Below are 14,600 nucleotides of genomic sequence, written 5' to 3' on the forward strand. Positions count from 1 at the left end.
TGAGAAGAAATTTTAGGAAATCAGCATGAATTTATGGTCAACTTATGTGACGTTATCCCAAACGTTTTTGTTGTATTGATAATTTAACATTCAAGATCACTTTAAGAAAATGAGTGAATGCAACTAAAGGAAGAAAACTGCAGAAGTGGAAAAAATTATATTAATATTGCCCAGCCTTAAAAACCTTTTGCCTCACCCTTTTTTCTTTTCTTTTTTTTTCTTGATGAAATGGTACTCAAACCAGTCAAGTAATTTTTACTTGGGTTTTGTGAGTAACATAGCATAGCATGCAAACAGTAAAGATTACTCAATCGTTTTAAGTAAATTCAACAAATTCTTCAAGTAACGTTTACTAAAAAGGGTTAGATAGAACAACTGTTAGATGCAAACAGTACAGATTACTAAATTATTTAAGTAAATTCAACAAATTCTTGGACATTAAGTTTACTAAAAAAGGTTAGTTAGAACAACTGTTAGATTTTATGAGGAAATTGTTGAATAAAGTGGTTATTTTAGTTTTGTTTTTGTGCACAAAAAAGTATTCTCATCGCTTCATAACATTAAGGTTGAACCACTGTAGTCATGTTGACGATGTCTTTACTACTTTTCTGGACCTTGAATGTGGTTTCGTTGCTTTCTATGGGAGATAAAAAAATCCTCTGGGATTTCATTAAAAATATCTTAATTTGTGTTCTGAAGATGAACGAAGGTCTTACGGATTTGTAACGACATGAGGGTGAATAATTAATGACAGAAATTTCATTTTTGAGTGAACTAACCCTTTAAGCTGTATATACTGTGAAAGAGTGAGAGAGAATGTCACATTATGATCGCATCATTGGACTAAGGCATTATTTACAATTGTTTAACGGTCCAAAATAATCCCACTATAATTTTTATAGTCAACAAAACATTAATCTGATTTGCCTAATGCTGAGACACCTATTAATGGGACGCGCGCACGTGCTCCTGCTTGGTTACCACCTTTTGATTGACAGTCGGGCAGCAGCACGCAGGCGTGGTGAGCGCTCCCGCAGACAGGGGGCGTCAATATGGCGTCCTGAGAAAGACAACACAGTCCGACACCGCACCGATCTTCGGCTGACATCGGGAGGAGAGAGGGACCGTTTCGCCAAACATTAGACGTGATTTCATTCTGTGCATCCCTCTGAACGGCTGCAAGCATCGGGTTTGGATGTGCACATCTCGGAGGAGGAGGAGGACAGCCTTGTGACACCTGATCGAGAATTTTCCTTTTTCATCTGTATTTGATGCTGCTGCTCAGTGCTCGGTGATACAAAAGCAGGTGAGACCGAGGCGACCGCTCCTTTTTGGGATTCGGGTCGGAAATGTCGAGCGAGAAACCGGTTTTGGCACCGGGTTCCGCCTCGCTCACGGACCGAGAAGCCCCCCCACCACCAGCAGCACCACCGGGCTCGGGGCAGCAAGTCGTAACGGGCTCCGTTACCGGGGACATGATGGTGTCTGGATCGGGCGCCGTGGTTCTACCGGCCGGGGTGATAAACCCTTCGGTTCCGATCCGGAATATCAAGATGAAATTCGCCGTGCTCATCGGTTTGATCCAGGTCGGGGAGGTTAGCAACAGAGATATCGTGGAGACAGTTTTAAATCTGGTAAGCATCTGCATATATAGAGTATTGAACGCATGTTTTATTTAGCGCGCTTGGTGTTATAAGATGATGTCATATTTGAATTGATTTCTTGATCAAATGCCCTAAAGCCAGAAATATTACCCTGAGGAATGTCACCCTGTCTTTTGTTGACATCCCATTTAGATTCATTACTAGCAGCTTTGCTTTGGGGTGACAAAATATCGTACACATAACGTCATAATTCATTTTCCCAGCGTACTATTACATAGTGATCGCAAAATTGACAGTGTATCAACACGCCGGCCTGCAACAATGACTCGCCAAATAAGGGAATGCATCTTTTCTTTCGCGGAATATGCGATTAGATTAATAATTCTCGCCTAGACGACATACAAAACACAGGTCTTGTGTTATCAAAACGATATTTCCGAATATGGGTTCCGTTTTTGATGTGTAAATATGACTGGTGGGTGTTACGCGACGCAGGCATACATGGATTAATTCTCATAGATGTACAGCAGTGTGGGTGTAATTAATATTCAGAGCGCGTTAACGTGTGGTCTGTGATGCCTCTTATTTTTAAGCTTTAATAGTATGCTGTGTGTGTTTCGGCACCTGTTATATCCTCCTGTGTGCGTATATGTTAGATATGGCTGCTGTTTTTGCTCATGGAGGCCACAGGCTGGTAAGCGAGGTGGATTAAAGCGGGCTTTAACTGAATTCTTGTTATGAAACGGCTTAGAAAACGTATTAACACAGATTCAGTAATGCCCGCTGCATGGGATGCTGGGAGGATTGTTGTTTTGAAGGAAGGAATGGAGAATTTCTTTACCGACGTCCTTATCAATAATTACAATTTGCCGAGACAGGCCTCCTTAAAGCTGTACTAGCAAGCATGAAACGTTTTAACATGTGACAACGTTGCAGTCAGGTAACGTCGCAGTTAAAAAAAAAAAAAAAAAAAAGTTCTAGAAATTACACCTCAGATTAAAAAAAGACAATATGATGTTCTTTACGATGAAAACAAAACCAAAATGGAAAGGAGTGAGCGTATTTGCCTACGTTTTATTTTCTTTTCTTTTATTTACAAACTGCAAATATGTTTTTTTTTGAATGGAGGATGTTTGAATGAGAGGAAAAAAACGTTAAACGACATGAGCGGCACACGCACATTGAGTTCGACAGGTTTTCTGAGGTAAAACACTTTTACCTCAGGACAAATTTTGTTAACTTCTAAAAAGTTTTGAAAATACCTCATGAGAGTAATGTCTTGAGAATATTTAGGTGTTGGTTACTCACAGTTTTCGAAGGTAGGCCTATATTTAGTATCAGTTCTTAAAACTGCGTGCTAGCAACCTCTTAACAATGTTTCTGCAACGTTGTGAAAACGTATCTATGACGTTATCCCCATTCCACGACTTAGCAAAACGTGTTTACAAGGCTTGCTGGGTAATTATATGCACTATAGAAACCGTAAGCGTTCGATTTATGGTCACAATTGGTGCTTACTGCAGCGATAAGGCCGTTTACTCTTTAATAGAAGGCGTCGGTCATGAAGTTTCCAGTGGGTCATTAATTTAGAGTGCTGGGTGTTTAGAAACATGTCAGTGGTGATTCCAGTGAAGGGATGCTGCAGCAGTTGCTCTATGCGCAGGGATGCAGAGTTCCTGTAGCCGTGCATGTGGAAGCAGGTGGCGGAGGAGGAGGAGGGTGGGGGCTGCTGCAGTGGTGATGTGCTCTGAAACCTCGAGCCAACGCGATTTAAACTGAGGAGAGTAGCGCAGCACCACGGCGGAGAGGCGGTTCGATCCCTTTCCTAGCTGGAGCTACCGGCGGGTCATGTGACTCCATTGAGTTCGGTGTTTCAGATCGGAATGAAATACCAACGCACTTCCTATTGTATGCTGCGCTTCGGAGAATACGAAGCGGACGATGAACGTTTTAAACCGGTCACTTGACATCCAGTCAGCCCATAGCCCTTCTGTTGTTTGTTTTTGGCTAATTTTGGCCCATTTCAAGTGTAGAATATGTAAATATCACATAGTTTTTGTCATGAGAAGCTTTGTACACTCTGTAGTCTGTAACATTGTCAAGAACACATTAACAGTCACAACTAGCAAATTTTCAGTGTTATATAAAATAGCCCATATTTGTAGAACATATTCTGGCCTTTCACTATTTGCCTACTAGCAACAGTAGATAGTTATTTTGAAAATCTATTAAAGGTGCAATATGTAGTAAAATATCCAAAAACCACTAGGCCAGTGTTATATATTTTGTTCACTTGAGCACTTACAATATCCCAAATGTTTGTAACTATTTGTAAATCGTTAGAAAATTGCAATTTTAACCAAGGCTCCGGGACATGTGAGCAGTCGCCTGTCAATTGCGTCATACCCGCGCTACCCTCGGTAGCTCATCATGTTTAGTCTTATTGTTTAAATCTAATTTTCTTGATTTTTTTTTTTTTTTTTTTGCGAGTACCATGCTTTACCATGCCTCAGACAAAAACATTATTTTGTGAAGTAGCTAACATAGCATAATCAGATGCAGCTTTATTTTTAGTAACAGTAATACAGCATTTTCTCCATCATACAATACGTTTTAAAATTAATTGCATGCCATTTATCAACACAAGCCATCCAGCATTTAATATAATATTCTAAAATCGATCTATCTTACTGCAGTGTGCAACAGTGTCTCACAGCAGCCACCGAGTGAACGCACAGAGTAACGTTATAGCACCATTTTCAATACACTCAAATGTATCTAATATGATAAACAGAGCTGCGTTAACTCATACTCATGACCGGAAAAGCAGAAGCGGTACCGGCGACTGTGGCATTATAATAGTTCAGCTGCTCCTGAGGCGTGAGTTGCGCAATCGCTCCAGCGGCCTCGTTCAGATCCCACAACACTCGGTCCTGCTCTGCTTCATACTACAGCATTGTTAATAATCCATGAACACGATTTCTGCCCGAGTCCTATCCCTATTCTTTTCCACCGGACGTTGAGGTGAAGACCACATGTCCCAAGATTCCGTGCTAAAACTTGGCGTCATCAAGCTACGCCTTTGTTTTGAATAGGCCTCTAGCGACCTCTAGCGGACAGAACATTTTACATATTGCACCTTTAATCAAATTTGAACACACTCTCTCTCTCTCGCTCTCTCTATTTAATAATATTTAATAGGCCTACTCTTCTTGTATGAAAGGGTATGGGGCTTTAGATGTCGTGTATTATGATAAAACTACATGGTAACAAAAGCACTACAGCACTTTCCCAAACATGTGGTCCTGCAACAAATTGATTTTCATATGTGGGGAGGAATGGATTTGTCGTGATGATGTGCATTGTTGGCCCATATTGACTGCTTCAGTCACAATGGAGAATTTTTTATTTGTGAAATGCACATTGAATGGTTTCAAAATACCACAGTTACTAAGATTATTGTTACTGCAAGTCTACACAATTCATCAGTCATTAATAAAAATGTTTTACACTAAAGGGAATCCCTTTGATTATTTTAATGTTGCAATAGTAACAATAACTAACAATTATGGTATTTTGGCAGAAATTATGGTTGCCATCGTTTTTTAAGAGAGAATGCTGCTGGTCAAAGAACATAATAGCCGTATTATTGTGCACTAGGGAAACAGAGAAGCATCACATGGCGTTTGGCACAATGCCGATACACAGCTGTAGGTGGGGTAGACCTTATGTATTATTCAGCTTCGTCTGAAACCGCTGCTTGTGCCTGAGTACAGCCAGTATCGATTGATGGTGAATGCCATTTAACAGAGCAGATGTACCGATCACCTTAATTAATTGGCGATTCCGCAGGGCTTGGGAGAGGTCTTATGCGTTTCAGGAAAAAAAAAGATACTCCGAACAGGATTCACCTTTGGTTTGGTTGTTCTGCTTTTGAAGGCATTTGATGAGTTCGCATATGATGGATTGTTTCTGTAGGCTTCGTCTTTTGCCAGTTTCTGAGGGCTAATTCGTACAGTGTGCTAGATTCAAAAGCCCTTTTTTTTTTTTCAGTGTCTCCCTACTTGCTATTGAAATTCAGACCAGAGAACACATGTTGTGAAGCACTGCTGTTAGACCCTGAATGTAATTAGACTCGTCCTCAACCTCATGGCCTTACAGTGGTATGCCAGACATCCCTGCCACCCAGCTTCTGAACAAATGACACACGCAGGAGGTGTTGAGAGGGCTTGATCTGGCAGAGGGATGAAAGAGTGTCCTGTGGCCCTCTTCATGAGGGCAGTTCCTTATAATGTGCCAGACAGCATGCAAGCATGCAAATGTACTTTATGCTCTAGTTTATTACGAGCAATTGATGAGCAGCCTAGCTACCAGATGTATTTTAAGACTCAATTTCTTACTGTAATCCTACCGCTGGTCTATTTTCAAATCACTTCTGTTGATGTGTATAGGGTCACAGTGTCTTTTATTTAGCGTGGCTCATATGAAGACTTCCCTGACTGTATGCAGGGCTCACAGCTCCCTGTGGATCTGACATAGTTACTATTGTAGTCGTCGCTGCAATCTTGCGGAGTTCACCCTCAGATAAATCAGGAAACGGGCTTCGTCTTTTTGATTGCTGTACTGTATTACATTAATTCCAGTTTACTTTACATGGTTACTGGAAATATGTAGGCTGAAATTATAATATTAGTGGCAATTTGGGTGCATGGCGAGGGAGATGCAATGTTGTTTATACAGTAATTTTATTTGCCTTTCTTTGATGCGTAGTCGTCCTTCACCTTCCGCCATTCAGAGAGGCACACTGAGCCAATCTGCTCACTGTCTGTCGTTTTTTCCCCTTTGCTTTTCTCTCTCTCTTTTCTCTACCCCCACGTAACGCACACACATGCACAGACTGGCACCGAGGGCCTGACGTTTAGTCTCCCCTGCCATTAGTGAAGCATCATAGTTGCCATGGAAACGGCACCATGGGATTTTGCTGCTTGCTTCCCACCATACCAACTGTTGTCATCTTTTCCCGGCCAACTGGATCTGCTTTGCGATCTGGACAGGAGGATATACAAAATAGTTTATTTGACACTAAAGCTACTGGTGTGTGTAAAAGTAGTAAATATTTTAAACCATGTAAATGAGTTAATCTGTGTCCTTATCAGTGTCGAGCATTTTTTCTGTGCGCAATGAAAACGAAAATGCGGTTGATTTGGTGCTCAAACATTTCTTGTTATTATCAAAGTTGACAAAAGTTCTGCAACTTAATATTTTTGTGGAAACCCTGATACATTTTTTTCAGGATTCTATGATGAATAGAAAATTCAAAATAAAAGCCTTTATTTGAAATAGGATTCTTTACGAATCTTTTATAGACATTAAGAATGTCTTTCACTTTTGATCAATTTAATGCATCCTTTCTTAAAGGCAGGGTAGGTGATTTTGTTCCAAAAACATTTTTTTTGTTATGCTGGTTGAAAGTCTCTTCACATCCTGAAAGCAAACACTAAGTTAAAGGCACAACATGTCATTTTTGCCATTAGAGGTTGCTTATTCAAAACAAAGGCGTAGCTCGATGACGCCTTGATTTCGTGGAATCATGGGAGGTGTTGTCTTCACATCTACAGCCGGTGGAAAAGAATCCGATGAGACTTGGGCAGAAATCATATTCATGGATGAGCTAATGTGTTAATGATTTATTTACATTACTGTAGTATGAAGCAGGCTGTAGCTGAACAAAGCCGCTGGAGCGATTGCTAATGAGAGACGAGCACAACACACGGCTCGAGAGCAGTGAAGCTTTTATTATGCCGCAGACGAGTGCTTCCGCAACTTCCGGTCATGCGTATGTGGGGTAAAGCAGTGCTGTTTTATTTTAGATGCATTTGTGTGTTGAAAGTTGTTATAGTGCTACACTCTGCATTTGCTCTGCGGCTATTATAAGACACTTGTTGCACACTGCAGTAAGCTAGATGGATATTAGGCAGGGTATTGCTGTAAATCAAGAAAACAATATTTAAACAGTAATATTTAATGTGTTGAGCTATATAACAATGATTAGTTTTCTGTCGATGAATGTATCCAAACAGTTGCTCACCTGTCTAATAAAACACATCATATATTAAAGCGTCTTTGGTGTTTCCATGGTTTCTACAATATAAAACTGGAAACCGAGGGTAACGCTGGAACGATGTCACTGATAGACGACACATGGACATGGTCCGTCTCCTGCTTAAAGTTGCTTATTTCTCTGGATTTAAACATTCTTGGAAACATTTGGGATAATGTAAGTACACAAGTCAACAAAATATATAACACTGTTCTAGTGGTTTTTGGATATTTTAATCTAAAAATCTTGCATATTGTGACTTAAAGTGGTCTAAATGTATTTATTGAAGGCATTGGACCATAAAATGTTTGTCCTGCCTGCCTGTCAATGTACCTCCGCGCACCCTGCTCGCCCAGACATCACATGTCGTCAGTGTGTTTCATGCTATGCAGAGGTCAGTCACCAAGCACCACAACCAAAACAGCAGCCACCCTTTTACAGTTCCTCCACCTGCATTCACACCATAACTACTGTAATTTGGAAGAGATGGAAACCTGTGATGTTATACCAAAGACCTATAGAATAACACAAGACGTGTCACTCCTATTGTTTTGAATGGGAGAAAGTGTAACGCGCAATATGGCGGAATAAGTCCCGTCTTCTAAATAAGAGCCAATCGCCGACTGGTAAAGTCATCGCGTCACTGCAGCAGCCGTTAGAAGCACCGGTTTCTATAGAAACAGTCAGACGCGCGCCTCTGAAACATGGCAGAAGAGACGCGCATTTAGGTCTGCGCATGCGCATTAGCTTGATCCAGCCTAAAAAATACAGTTTTTTGTCATGATTCGAGCGTTTGGATACAACATTTATAAGACAGCTGTTGTCAGAATTCATTGGTGATTTCAAATATGAAATGTAATCATAAGGTTGGCGAACAGTTTTGGAGAATTTGATGTTTCCCCATTCAAAGAGATAGGGCATGATGCACACTATCAAGGCCGAAATAAATTTGCAGCAGTCATTGCTCTTTAAGTTGTTTGTTCATTATTATTGTAATGTTATGTGCTTTGAGACATAAGGTAGTTTAACGCGGTCTTTCGTGACGCTTTTTTTGCTCCCCGCTGTATGCGTTCATGTGTTTTGAAGGAGGCGTGGCTTTGGAGGCGCTTTGAATGGAGGGTGGGTTCTTATGCTTTCAAAGCTAGCTCGCTATTGCTAGCCTCTCCAAAATTGCCTACCCTACCTTTTAAAAAAAGTATTAATTTTCTAAAAAAAAAAAAAAAAAAAAAAAATCTAAATGACCCTAAACTTTTGGCAGGATTTTATGTTGGGCGAGGCTCCGTAGTGCTATGCGATGCACTTTCTCACATCACGTCTAGTTAGTATGCGTTTTAATATTGAAATGTATGATATATGCTTAGAGGTGTCTGTTTGTATCTTAAGTACACATTAGGAGCATCTTTCTCTCCCTCTCTCTTTCTTTCGCGCTCTCTTGTGGCTGAGCTGTTGTTGTCTGTCCAAAGGGATCATCTCATTATTCACATCCACTCTGCAGAATCACCAAGGTCAGGATGCTGTGCACAGTCAGCACAAACAGTCCTCGTTGACCACAGAGACAGCAGCACAGCTCTATAACGCTCATTCAGGACGTAGCCATGAACAGAACGCTATGAGACCGCACAGCGTAAGACAAAGAACATGCAAATCTTCCTTACACTGGATCAGTAATCTCTAAGGTCAGAAGAGCACAGGGGAACGTAAAATGGCACAGCGCAGGTAGCCTATAGGATCACTTTGTTTGTCTGCAGAACTAATCAACAATAGCGGATATGAAATCAGACTCTCACAATCAGATAAGCTGCATAATCAATTAATTAATTGTTTACTGTACATTTACATTTCAGAGATCAAGCAGATGTGACAGTAGCTAATGAATATGTGAACAAAGCCATGGTAATCTTCTTTACCTCCTACTGTAAGACTGATCTCTTGCTTTAATGAAAGTGCTTGCATTAACCTGTGACAGTGCTGCATCATCGTTCAGCGCTGAAAGCTTTCAGAGAGAAGGGGATGTGTGCTCTCTGCCTCTGCCACAGTGGAGTTAAAGACCCTGCAAAATGTAAATTGGTGTTTTGTGGTTTTTAGTGCATGTATTTTAGCTTTGAGGTCATTTATATGCGAGTATTCATGAAACATTTAAAATCACTTTTAGCTAATGTACACGATACAGTTCAGAAGGTGGAGGTCAGTAAGATATTTTAAGGTTTTTGAAAGAAGTCTCTTATTCTCACCAAGGCTGCATTTATTTAATCAAAAATACAGTAAAATCACTCATATTGTAACTCATATTGTAAAATAACTATTTACTATTTTTATATATTTAAAAAAAAAAAAAAAATTCTGCAACGGCAAAGCTAAATTTTTAACATCATTACTTCATTACATCATTACTAGTCTTCAGTGTCACATGATCCTTTAGAAATCATTCTAACGTGCTGATTTGGTGCTCAAGAAACATATTTATCATATAATATTTTTATGGAATATTAGTTGGTTAATTGATTTGAAATTGTAAAAGGACAGAATTTATTTGAAATATAACTTATTAATATAAATAATTTACATGATACAATAATTTACATTACATAAAATATGTAAAAATACATAAATGAGTCCTTGCTGAATAAAAGTATGAATTTCTTAAAAAAAAAAAAAAAAAAAAAATCTTACTAACCCAAACTTTTGAATGCAAAATTTATAGTCTTTCTCTTTGGGAAAAGGGAGACACAATATTGTTGACTCATCTTGCACTACACAGATTTCTGTCCAATCAGATGCCCTCTGGTATGAGAATGTCCCTCCTTATCACCACCTGCAGCTGGCGTAACTATAGACCATTGGATCTAACAAAAAGATTTGTCCTTCCTTCTCTATGCCCAAACTTCCTGTTTCAATGTAAATTGCTTGAGCTTGAATTATAACATCTGTCTTTGTGAAGACCTTGAGACAAGAATTTCATTAAATCTGGCGGTTTCATTAGAGACCAAGTGCATACAGGCAAGGTGCAGCTCCTGGCATTCGTCATTATTGACTTCACTCATTAGTTATGTAGATGGAAGTGATTCATGCTCTTGTCTGACATGGAGAATGCTTTGTGAGCAATGTATCGTGATAGATTACATTCATAACAAGGTGCAAGGGCCACTCTCACTAAAATGCTTTATGAATCACATTCAGGCATACAGTTCTTTAGCTGGCAGGTCTGTGAAATATTTTATATATGTAGTAAGTCAGATGAACAGTATTGTGAGTTTTAATGTAAAAATTATCATTCCAAGTACAAACGGAAAGATTAATTTTATCACCAGTGTATTAGATAGAAAATGATTTGGGATTTCCTACATGAGCATCAGGGCTCAACATGGCTTAATAATGTGTGGTAACCTCTAGGTAAAGGTTCTGATATGTTATGTCGATTTTAAAAAACAGACACAACTATTTGACATTTAGTTTGCTTTAATATGCATGTACAAAATGTTTATGTTGATGTACACACACAAAGTCATCCAGTAAAGAACTGCATAACATCACTCAGTATGAGACTGATTTGTTGGGAAGGACGAAGCTGAACATCTGCGGGTGTCACAGCTTGCTGTGTCCATATTTTATCCTCGGGCAGATGGACATAAAGCAAGGACACAGGCATTGATTAAAATCATGTTACAGTACATGACTATGCCTGATGTGCAGATTTACTACAATATTTTTTACCTTGAGCTATAATGCGTTTATTGATTGTAAATCAAGACAACTTTGTAGTACTTCTCTCATGCTCTTTTTCACTTATGTATGTGTTTTTTTTTCTCCTGTGACCATCATGCTTATTTTGACACGTTTCATGTTAAAGCAGTGTCCTGTTAGCTGCCCGCGGCGAGCATGACTGGGGGCTTTTAGCACTTCTGCTCTTCCTTTCCACACCATGACCAGTTGGCCACTGATATTTGCATCCAATGTTTTCTCAAAAGCTAAACTATTAGTGATGTAATTTTCCCAAAGTGTGCCCAATTTCGTTGTGACTTGTTTCTTGTCGCTGTCCCATATTAATATGGAACAGGTAGGGTTTATCGTTTTTGTCATATTGTCTCTGGTTATGACCCAGTGTTAAGGGCCATTCACACCAAGGATGATAAAGTTTTAATAATCATTCTATTTCTTTGAGAATAGAAAAGTCCACACTACAACTATAATGATAACGACACAGGAATGATATCGTTGGAATCCTTTTCACAATGATTTTTTTCCAGCTGATGAACAATAAACATTTAAATCAAATCAGAATCCATATGACTTTAAAGAGCTCGAGCATTTACTGCAGCAGCACTCTTATAATAAAAAGAACATTATCACCCATTGGTGTGGATTTTCAATACTAATGCATGTTACCACTGTTTGTGTCTTTTAGGGTGTGTTCACACTTTTAGTTCGGTTCGCTTGGTTAGTTTCATCCGGACCAAAACAAAAAAAAAACCCAAAACAAAACATTTTTCTCCTGGTCTGCTTATCGTTCACATTGGCATTTTTAACAATGAACCTAAAGATACCAAACCTAAAGGCATAGGGATATGTTCACAACCTGATTGGTTGGCTTTTATGACATATATATATATATGGTGACGAAAATTACCGAACATTCAATAGAATGCTGTGTGCTTGGCTAAATGTTATTGTTGTATGTGCATAGTTTATATGATGGTATTTTGACCAGCTGCACTCAAAAAAATGAATTGTTGGATTTACTTAACAAAAGAAGCGTCAAGTGGTTCCACGCAAGTATATTGAGTAATTTGTACAAATAACAATTTAGTTGTATGAACAAAAGCATTTTAAAGTAAAGCTGACAAAATTTCTTTGAGTAAATACAAATAATTTGAATTTCACTGTTACATAATATTTATATGTGCAGTTTATTAATAATGTTATGTTTATTATGTAAGGTGAACACATTTATTGACTTAATTTACCTTATTAAATGAACTATTTGCTCTACAAAATGCACTCAAAAAATAACTCATTGAACAGACTCAATTGACCCTTCGTCGGGAGTTTGATTGACAAGCGATCTAACCAATCAGAACGCCAAACACCGACAAAGCAGTCAGGAGTTATAAAATTAACCTCGGTGGAGTTAAACTTGAAAAATTGTGTATATTGACATCTTTCCGCGTTTGAAACAACATGCATTCTCATATTCATTCATGTTTATTTGATCCTATAAATGGACTAGTAGTAAGAGATGATCAGTTTACGAGTCTCTTGAGCTGAGGCGCTACAGCATGACCATGGTCACAACACATTAAAGAGCAACAAAACGTTTTTTATTGTTTGAATTTCTTAAAAAAACTACACAGTTTGAAACCTGGGACTTTGTTTAATATCATAAGTAACTTGCTTTGTCTTGTCTGTCGATGTGTTGTCCGTATCCTCTTTGCTCCACGATGTATTTTTTACTGTGCGTGGCATGACAGCGCCACGGCTTGTCGGACAAAGCAGCAGTAACTAAGGGGGGGCGGGTCTTTGCGAAGGGTCAATTGAATTGAGAGCAGGAATTCTATCCTAAACATGCATGTATGAGGTTCACAGCCTAAACACAGGCAACACTCTTCTGCATAATGGTAACCACAAAATTAAAAAACATTACAGAAACTACTCTAAATGTCCAACATAAATGAACATTAAACACTAAGATAAACTAACAACATCTTTCCCTTTACTGAAAAACACATAAAATAATACTTTAATCCCTAAATTTACTCTCCTAATGCAGTCCCTTGCAAAGCATGCTGGGAACTACGGATCCACTGCCCAGTCAACATTAATTTGTGCGTTTCACTCAGCAATATTAAGTTGACTGAACAAACACTTACTAAGTAAATTTGACAATACTCATTTTTAGTAGAAACAATGCAGTTAAATTACGTTCATGTTGTTACATGAGTTTAAGTAATGTGAACAAGGGTGGTTTGAGTGAAACTAACAACAGTGAAAGTTCATTTTATTGAGTGCAAGAACTCATGAAGAGCTTATATATAATTGTGTAAAGTAGTCAAAACAGCAGCAGGAATCCCTCCGTCACACATAAAGGAAAATCTGGCCAAGTGGCCGTTGTTCTGATGTCTGTACCAAACTGTAATAGGGCATATCACGACTATAATGAGAAAAAAACAGGTATGCTTGAGCATTCTGTCCATTTTAGGGTCGCATCTTGTGACATCATGTCCTGTTTTTGGTTTGTTTACACGTCTTTGGTCTGTGTTGCATTCATATTTCATTCGAACCACACCAGAGTTCGGTTGGAAGCAGACCGAGACCCAACTTTTCAGCGGCTTCGGTCCACTTGTTTGGTGCGCACCAGGGTTTAGATGGCACACTTATTCAAATGAACCGCACTAATCGAGCAATCGCACCAGGGTTCATTTTAATTGAACCAAACATGCCAAGTGTGAACACACCTTTAAATACATAAATTGACATGAAAATAGCCATAGATGCTGGTATGGCAAAAATAAATAAATAAATCACTCATTGGTGTGGATGCTAATATAGTTTACGTTCTTGGTGTAAACGGGCCTTTGGGCTAGATCACTCTCAGCTCCCTTTAGCACATTTTACCATGTTTAAATCCATATTTGCTCAACATCAGTGCAGCAAATGTTAAAATGTCCGCAGATTCCACCTAGGTCTGGGCTAGATGCACAAACATCATCCTTTTCCCACGATTTTCATCTTGACCTTTTGTTTGGATTTAAAATGGCTGCTATATTCCACTTGATAAGGTTGCAACTTGGGCAGTACCCCCTTTCATAAAAGAGCTTTTCATATTGAGAGGCCCTTATGAAAGAAGAGGGTTTTAAAAAAAAGAACTGTAACATAATTCTAGGTCGGTACAGTCTTCCTGC

At 38.9% G+C, this 14,600-nt stretch overlaps 1 protein-coding gene across 16 annotated transcripts in view; it reads left to right on the plus strand.

The window, feature by feature from the left end:
- Window positions 1–990: 990 nt before the first annotated feature.
- The window catches only part of nbeaa (neurobeachin a), a 162,906-nt gene continuing 149,296 nt past the window's right edge, over window positions 991–14,600 (plus strand). For 10 of the 16 annotated variants that reach the window (XM_048181542.1, XM_048181543.1, XM_048181547.1 and 7 more), the window contains exon 1: window positions 992–1,634. In XM_048181542.1, the coding sequence (XP_048037499.1) occupies window positions 1,350–1,634 (285 nt within the window). In that variant the 5' untranslated portion in view covers window positions 992–1,349. Of the gene's footprint in view, window positions 1,635–14,600 lie in introns of all 16 variants that reach the window. The other 6 variants (XM_048181554.1, XM_048181545.1, XM_048181549.1 and 3 more) reach the window with 1 other exon arrangement.

Source organism: Megalobrama amblycephala, linkage group LG2 (genome assembly GCF_018812025.1).
Source record: "Megalobrama amblycephala isolate DHTTF-2021 linkage group LG2, ASM1881202v1, whole genome shotgun sequence".
NCBI lineage: Eukaryota > Metazoa > Chordata > Actinopteri > Cypriniformes > Xenocyprididae > Megalobrama > Megalobrama amblycephala.